Raw genomic sequence first — 9,440 nt, forward strand, 5'->3', positions numbered from 1 at the left:
AGGAGCTGTTTCAAAGGGGTTTGAATGGCTACTAAAGGTAACATCCTGTGACCTGTGACAAATTAAAGGAAAATTGTTCGGAATGCAAAGAAAAAACTTTCGGTATTATCATTCATATTCTCTGAAAGAAGGCCAAAGCAAAACTTCTGCTGGGGTATGTAAACTTTTGGGCATAACTGTATGCCCTCCATTCTGGTATATATGTCTCTCATCCTCGCCCCATCCTCGTGTGTGTATATACTGTGTGTATGTATATGTATATATATATATATATATATATATATATATATATATATATATATATATAATCTCCTCTATCCTGGTATATATATTCCTCTTCCTCTCTTCCTGGTCCCATCAGGGTATACATGTCCCTTTTCCTGAGCCTTTCGTGATATATATGTCCCTTTCCTGGGCAGCCCATCCTGGTATATACTGTATATCCCCCATCCTGGTATATATATGTCCTGGGTCCCATCCTGGTAAATATATCTCCTATCCGGGCCCAATCTTGGTATTTATCCCCCATCCTGGCATATATGCCCCATCCTGGTATATGTCCCCCATTCTGCTGCTGTTTTTGAATCCATAGAAAAAACAACCCAATTTTACTCACCCTCCCTCGGCTCCCCTTCAGCACGGTGTCCCCTTCTGAAGCCAGCAGCCGATTTCAGCTTGCAAGCGACGGGAGGGCATGACGTTACTGCCATGCTCCCCTTGTCACGTGCACGCCTATGTCAGCTGCTGGTGTCAGATTGGCTGGCAGTGTGCATTGCCGCTGCTGGACCCGACGGGTCTCTGCGCAGCAATATACTTCAACAGAATGTGTGTCTGAGGATGCGCATCCAGTTGAAGTTTGTGCTGGTGTTCGCGGGCCCATCACCTGCACGGGACCTCTGCAACTGCGGGTGCTATGCCCCTGTTTATGGAACTGCCACTATACTCTGCTTTCTCTGGCCGTTTTATAGACGATGAATTGAGTGGTGGTCGAGCATATGCACCCCTGCAGCATGCCAAATCTTTCAACATTTTTGCTGCATATTTCACACTTACTAATGAGAGGGGGAAAATAAGCAACAAATTTTTTTCCTGCCAACACATCAGGATTTGCACCAGAATTTCTGCTAAAAATCCTGATTGTGTGCACACAGTCATTCTCACGGTTGCATCATTCTGAGACATCCACTGATCAGCAAATTTTCTCCCACCCCTTAAGGGAAAACTTGTTATTTGGGGAATAATCCATTAAGGTAGGTTTTTTTTGTGTACAACGTAAGGCATAATTGTAGCATAGTAGATCAGTCTTTCCGTGTATAAATCTTTAGGCTAGTGTCACGCCACAGTATAAAGAATAATCAGTTCAATTTTTATCCACAAAAGTGGGATGATTTATTTTTTTCTTTTTTTTTTTTTTAACACATTTGTTCCAAGAATCAGCTTAGAGGGCTCTGATTGTGTCAGATGAGAGAACCACAGAAATCGGACTGCACTCAGATGTCATCCAAGTGCAGCCCGATGTTTTCCACGCACCCATAGACTTGAATGGGTGCATGACATCCAATTTGAGATGCAATCGAAGCATGGTGCACATTTTTTTTCTCACGCGGAACCAGTATGAGAAAAAAATGCTGATCAGTTCTGTCCCATCAGATATCATTGGTCCGAGTGCTAGCTGATAAAACATCGGATAGTACTTGTCTGATGTATACACTTGTGTGGACGAGCCCTTACAGTTTCCTAAGTTACAGAATTTTAATTTATCCGTAAAAGTCGGATGGAATATTGTGTCTCCATATGGCATCCGATTTTTTTTTTTTCTCACACCCATAGACTTGAATTGTTGCATCTCATCTGATGTTCGGAGGAAAATTGTGCATGCTGCCATTTTTTCTTTTCACATATAGATGCAGTCAGTGAAAAAAATTGTTCATCTACGCTGCTCCATTGAATAACATTGGTCCAAGTGAAAAACATATGTTTGACATTTTTATCTCCTTAAAGGACTCTTACATCTGTTGTTTTTTATTATATTTTATTTTAATTTTTGCAATATTTAATTGCGAAAAAATATGTTCATGCTCACAAGTGCAAAAGTAGATGTGTCATATATCCCCCAAGGTAGAAAACTGCAGCTCTGATGTCCTGACAATTAAATGCATGGATAGAAGATATATAAAAGAAAGACTCGATCAGAATCTGCTCTTATGCTGGAAGGTCGTGAAGTCATAATAACTCACGGGCCATCGTCTACATTTCAATGGTTCATATAAGACCTAATTTAAGAAGATCTTGAATTTTTTAATATGTTCTTTAGAACCCTTCGTTCCCTCCATCCAGTCTCCTTCTCCTCAGCCAGTCTTGTTTATTGAAAGACCATTTAGCTGAGGGCTGATAATTCTCCGTGAGAGTAAAGTCACACTTCAGGAGTTCATTTTCCATCTTGACACTTGGTTGTCTCCTTTGAACTGTCCCACTTAGGATTTGGCAGATCTATATAAAAAGGGGATTCACACCTAGTGAGAACTTAGTCACAGCACCACCACAAGGAGAAGCTGGCTGTCATCTGCCACTGTCCATGGAGACTATCCACCAACCTATGATAAAAATGGAGGAGGATTATACTCTATGTTCGGATTCTGACCCGGAATCTGCTTATTTATCCACATCTTGGGACTGGAAACAAAACACTGAGAACTATTCTTTAAGTCAAACTCCATCTCCTCAAAGCTTATCTCCTGCAGCTTCTTACGAGTCACCATTCTCGGGTTGTTCGCATCCACCAAGCCTGGAAGAGATACCATACAATGAAGACATGGTGACATACAGGTTGTTGCCATACCCTTCTCACTGCCAGAACGATATGGAAGATGGAAATGGGAGACCCAATGATAAATGTGGACACCATAATCCCAAAGCTTCCATGAATGCCCAACGCAGGAGAAAGGCAAGCGAGAGGGAGAAGATGAGGATGAGGGCCATTGCTGAAGCCCTTCATACCCTGAGAAGGAATTTACCACCAGTCTACAGTCAAGGTAGACAACCTCTTACTAAGATCCAGACATTGAAAAGCACCATTTCCTACATTGAGGAACTTACCAACCTTCTCAACACCACAAAAGGAACATAATTGTATCCAGACCTTCTCCACCCACCAGCGATTGACACCTCCGGATGGTTGTGATGCCAAGTGATAATCAAGGGACACTGGGCACAAGTGATGACCAATGTGAGTGGACATTTGACTGCTGGTTACTTTGGGGTTTCGGACAGTCATTGATAAATTGGGTTCACCAATTAGGACAATGACCCATGTGTCTTTCTTATCATGGGCAACCTAAGCCGGATTTTATCATTGAAAACATTGACAGAACTGGAACATTTGGATTTTTTTTTTTTAACCAATATTTTTTCTAGTAATTTTTTTTTAAAGGAGGACTTGTTGAAGACCTTTCCTTTTTTAATTCATGTATGATGGTTTCTTATGTGCTGTATGCGTGTTATTGTTTGTATATGAGTAATAAGGATAAACGGCACAAAAATTGCACAATTTCGTAAATGTATTTATATCTAATAACGAATAATGATGTCTCACTGTTAATAAAACCTGTAGAGTGAGAGCTATGTCCGTATTGTTTTCTATGCTTAGAGTGAGATTTTCATGTAACTGTTATTTGGTAATTTTTATTAATATTACATGTCAGTGACCATGAAGTTAGGCCTTATTCAGATGGTGTTTAAAGGGATATTCTCAAATTTGAATGTTATTCCCTATCCACATGTTAGGGGATAAAATTCCTATCACTGGGGCCCATAGCATTCCCAAGTACTGGGTCTCTGAAGAGCCCCTTGTGATTGGAACGGTCATTGATGATGCGCACTCTAATGGTGGCATCGAAGACCAGCTGAGCTCTGCGCTTGCCGCTCGGCAATTTCCAGCATTCCCATGAATAGATCGGCAATGCGCAAAATTGACCACAGCTCCACTGACACGGAATTCTTTCATAGAATCATAGAATTTTAGAGTTGGTTGAAGGGACCTCTAGGGTCACCGTGTCCAACCCCCGGCTCTTTGAAGCCCCATGGTGGATAAGGTAGATCTTTCAAACTTGAGAACAACCCTTTAACTGTTTCTATACCAATCCCTCATGGGTCCACGTAATCCAGCATGTTTCCATTGTGGCATAAGGGTTGTTCACTACATTTCTGGACTTGAGGGTTGTCTATAGCAGGGTTCCCCCACTCCAGTCCTCAAGGCCCACCAACAGATCATGTTTTCAGGATTTCCTTAGTATTGCTCAGGTGATAATTGCTTCACCGGTACAATACAAAGGAAATCCTGAAAACATGATCTGTTGGTGGGCCTTGAGGACTGGAGTTGGGGAGCCCTGGTCTATAGTGTAACATCTGGTATTCAACCAGGACCTTTCGCTGGATGTTTTAATTTAAACTGAGTACCTCCCTCCAATTTGCACTGCTCCACTGATTTTGGGACAGTTTTTCTAAATCTTCTGTGCTCCTCTATTCCAAAGTTATATCCCCACCTCCTCGGAAGTAGTTTTTAAAATTTTTCATTCAACCAACTTGATGTATAACACAGAACTTCTCTGTGAGCGTTTTGGCCAGTGTCAGAGAAGAAAAAGCAAACACCCACAGAGAAGCTCTGTGGTATGCGCCAAGTTTGTTGAAGGGAGAATTTACATGATTATTTCAGGGACAGGGGGGTGAATTACTTTTAGAATGGAGGTGCGCGAAAGAAAAAAACTGTTCCAGAAATGGTAAAGCAGCAACAATGAAAAAATCCAGTGAAAAGTCCTTTAAAGTGGTATAATATTCTCATCTCCAAGATCCTATCCCAATTTGTAGTAGGTGGAATAATAATAATAATAATAATAATATAATATTAGCAAATACCTCCAATTAGAAATGTAGTATAGTTCTTCTGATTTGCTATGTCTCTTACCTCATGTACAGGGCATTGCAGAAGCTTAAGTATCCATGGTTATGACCACTCATAGTGATAGCTGTTAGTGGTCATAATAACTATAGATACCTAAGTTACTGCTATGCCCTGCACATGTGGTAAGCGACAGTGAATCAGAAGAACTATACTACATTTCCAACTGGAGGTGTTTGCTAATATTATTATTAATAACTAGATTATGGCCCGATGCTATCGCATCAAGAGGATGCGATAGCATCACACCTCTTGCCATGTTAACCCTCAACAAACACACTCCTCTCACCTTTCACCATCTCCACTCACTCTTTCACTCCACATACGACCCCTTCTCTCACTCCGTCTCTCATACTCACGCCGTCATCGCCGCTGCTCCACGATCCCCGACATCTTCTTCCGCCGGCGCCATCCTGGATCCAGACGTTGTCCACGCCGGCGACATGTTCTTGCGGCGACGCCATCTTGAGTATCTTGAAATCCCGCGATAGTCAAGATGGCGTCGCCGCAAGAACATGTCGCCGGCGTGGACGACGTCGGGATCCAAAATGGCGAGTTTTCGCCGACGCCATTTTGGATCCCGACGTCGTCCTCGCCGGCGACATGTTCTTGCGGCGACGCCATCTTGAGTATCGCGGGATTTCGCGGATCCAAAATAGCATCGCCGCAGGAACATGTCGCCGACGTGGATGCCGTTTGGATCCAAAATGGCGTCGGCGAAATCTCGCGATATTTCGCCGACGCCATTTCGGATCCCGACGTCCTCCACACCGGCGACATGTTCTTGCGGCGACGCCATCTTGACTATCACGGGATTTCGCCGATCCAAAATGGCGTCGCCGCAAGAACATGTCGCCGGCGTGGAGGATGTCTGCATCCAGGATGGCGCCGGCGGAAGAAGATGTCGGGGATTGTGGATCAGCGGCGATGACGGCGTGAGTATGAGAGACGGAGTGAGAGAAAGGGTCGTATGTGGAGTGAGAGAGTGAGTGGAGATGGTGAAAGGTGAGAGGAGTGTGTGTGTTGAGGAGGAGTGGTGTGTTGAAGGTTAACATGGAAAGAGGTGTGCGGTGACGTCACCGGTTACAACTGGACGGAAGTTGTTACAACCGGAAGTTGCTTAGGGCATTTATTATTATAGATTATATTATTAATATTATAGCGCTAACATATTCTGCAGCGCTTTTCAGTTTGCACACATTATCATCACTGTCCCTGATGGGGCTCACAATCTAAAATCCATATCAGTATGTCTTTGGAATGTGGGAGGAAACCGGAGAACCCAGAGGAAACCCACGCAAACAAAGAGAGAACATACAAACTCCTTGCAAATGTTGTCCTTGGTGGGATTTGAACCCAGGAATCCAGCGCTGCAAGGCTGCAGTGCTAACCACTGAGCCACCGTGCTGCCGCATTTTATTACACTTATTACATATTAGGATAGGACCTTGGCGATGGGAATACCTCTTTAGCTCCTTAATCATACATTATGACCTTTTACGTCATGAGAGTGTGGTTTAAGCTCCAAACCACAACTCACTCAACAAAGGGCAGATGCCAACTACATTACGTGGCTGGCATCTGTCTTTAACAGCTGCGATCAGTGCTACCGCCCACAGCTGCTGTTAACCTCTCAAATATATTTATTTGACTTGCTCACATAGGGCCGTTAATTTCTGTAGCGGTTTACAGACATTATCATCGTTGACAGCGGCATTTATGTGCCTTGATCAGACCCACCCTCGCCACAGGATCACGAGGAGCCGATTGGCTGGGTGCCATAGGAGACACTGATTTGTATTACTGTATAAACAGCAATACTGGGGTTAGTCCTGATGAAGGGACCCTGCGTGACCCCGAAATGCGTTGACTTGTAACCTGTTCCAATAAATGATTTGATTATAAGGATTTTTCATCTCAGCAGCTCATAAGTAATACCGCTCTTCGTTTTTCATTGTACCAGTAATTGTCCTCACTATCGGTATCTGTGCAGCAGCTGTCACATATTGTTCATGAGTTGCTATTAAGCAACTTGGCAAGGTGAGTGTATCTCAATTTTTATGACACTTCATTGTCATTGGATAAGACCCTATTGTGCTTTATCTCTTCCCAGTTTATTCATATGCTACCTAGTCGTCGTGGCAGATTTAAAAAATCTTTTGGCCAAAGCAAAAGCTGTTGGCTATGTGTGTGATTGGTGAGAAGTGGAGTTTTTCCAAGAGAGAGCACTAAAACTGTGAACAGTTCGAGAGGTGATGCGGGACTGGGGTGGAGCCTAGGCGGAGTCTCAAGGGGGCCACGAAAATTTTGCCGGTATGGGGCCCCGAAATTCCTAGTGGCAGCCCTGCACTCGGTCTCCACTTTATCTGTCAAACCATGCTACGGGGGTTGGGATATGTGAACAGTCATTCCCACCCATCCCTTATGACTGCTCGTAAAACCCGGCCCTGGAATGGCCTAAGAACTCTCTCAGCACTATATGTGCTGGAGCATGCTTCTGAGCTCACATCACCACAGCTAATAACCGAGATGACACATATCTCCCCTCAAGGACCAATCCAGCGGCCATCTTAGATATCCCCTCTCTGCTCAAAGCCGGGAGGCTTGGCACCTTCTGCCATCAAACAGTGGACTCTCGACAGAGCGTCAGCATTGCCATGCAGTTTCCCTGGCCTATGCTCCACATCCTGAACTGCTAGGAACCACCTTGTTACTCGAGCACTGTTCCCCTTCTTCAAACTAATCCACTTCAGTGGGGCATGGTCTGACACTAGTCTGAACTTACTGCCTAAGAGTTAGTATCTTAGAGTGTCTAATGCCCAGTTGATGGCCAAACATTCCTTCTCTACTATGAAGTAATTCTAATTGTATGATGAAAATTTCCGACTCAGATACATTATGAGGTGCTCTTCCCCGTTCACCTCTTGAGATAAGACATTGCCCAGCCTGACATCTGAGGCGTCTGTCTGGACCACAATCTCCTTGGAGAAATCTGGTGCCACCAGCACAGGCTATTTACACAGGGCTAGCTTCAGTTCCTGAAAGGCCGTCTCAGCTTCTGGAGACCACTTAGTCTTAGCCGATTTTGTCAAGTTAGGGAGATACATCAGAGAGGCAGCTACCATGGCGAAGCTAGGGATAAACCAGCGGTAATAGCCCACAATGCCCAGGAACACTCTGACCTGCTTCTTTGAGAGGGGTTTTGGCCAACTCTGGATTGCCTACGACATAGCCCAAGTATTTAGCTTCCTCCATTCCCAAGGCACATGTCATACAGGTAGGCTGCTGTGAACCTCTTGTGGGTAGCTAGGATCCGGTCCTTGGCTCTCTGGAATGTGGCTGGGGCGCCTTATAACCTAAACGGCATCCTAGTGTACTGGAAGCATCCATCTGGAGTTGAAAAGGCAGTCTTCTCCTTGGCGTCTTGGGACGTGGGAATTTGCCAATACCGTTTTGTGAGGTTGCAACAAGGGCAACTAGTGAGGGGGTAGTTGTGGTCGGGTAAATTAAAGGCACAGTACACACTGGGCAGATAGCGAGCTTTCCCAAGGCCCCTTGTACATAAATCGACAGGATTGACACAGATTACCTTCTCTGTTCAGGTCACAGCAGTCCAGGCGAATAATACTCCAGAAAGGCAGCTGTTCTCCAGTAGGGAAAATAACTTTTAATAAACAGGGATGGAGTAGAATAACAGTAGAATACAGCACTGGATTCCAGATCTTTCTCTGACACGCTCTGCAGCCGCACCCACAGCAGCTGTGGCAGCCAAAGGTAGACAGTGGTCCATGCGCTGGATTCCTGGGACCTTGACACCTCTCCAGCGGTAGCCCTTCCAGATTCCTAATACCCATGTTGTGATCCTCAGTCCTTTGATCCTTGGGACCCCTCCTGAGTCCCTGGAGTCCTTTGAATCCGGGGCAACAGACCTCTTCCATCCAGGGAGTCTGGCAGTGCCCTTTCTGGCAACGCCGTCTGCCCTGGCCAGAGTCCCAGGCAGTTCTGACTAGGAAGCAGCAGTTTCCTGTCCCCTCTCTGCTGCTGCCCTGCCTACATTATTAACTGTTGCTGTCCCTGCCTCTATTAAGTGTATTGCATACATGGCAGACATAGCACATTAAAGGGAACATTCACATAATACATAGTATAAATACATAGTACATTCAAGTGCATAATTATATACAGTGGGGCAAAAAAGTATTTAGTCAGTCAGCAATAGTGCAAGTTCCACCACTTAAAAAGACGAGAGGCGTCTGTAATTTACATCATAGGTAGACCTCAACTATGGGAGACAAACTGAGAAAAAAAAATCCAGAAAATCACATTGTCTGTTTTTTTTTTTTCATTTTATTTGCATATTATGGTGGAAAATAAGTATTTGGTCAGAAACAAAATTTCATCTCAATACTTTGTGATATATCCTTTGTTGGCAATGACAGAGGTCAAACGTTTTCTGTAAGTCTTCACAAGGTTGCCACACACTGTT

The 9,440-nt window shown here is 44.3% G+C and overlaps 1 protein-coding gene across 1 annotated transcript; it reads left to right on the forward strand.

Annotated features, from left to right (window-relative positions):
- The first annotated feature begins 888 nt into the window (after positions 1 to 888).
- On the forward strand, positions 889 to 3,580 carry MSGN1 (mesogenin 1). Its single transcript, XM_073568110.1, has one exon. The coding sequence runs from the start codon at positions 2,576 to 2,578 to the stop codon at positions 3,125 to 3,127; it is 552 nt and encodes a 183-aa protein (XP_073424211.1). The 5' UTR covers positions 889 to 2,575; the 3' UTR covers positions 3,128 to 3,580.
- The last annotated feature ends 5,860 nt before the right edge of the window (positions 3,581 to 9,440 follow it).

The sequence above is a fragment of the Dendrobates tinctorius genome, unplaced genomic scaffold (genome assembly GCF_039654945.1).
Source record: "Dendrobates tinctorius isolate UK_male_01 unplaced genomic scaffold, ASM3965494v1 ptg000021l, whole genome shotgun sequence".
Taxonomy (NCBI): Eukaryota; Metazoa; Chordata; class Amphibia; order Anura; family Dendrobatidae; genus Dendrobates; species Dendrobates tinctorius.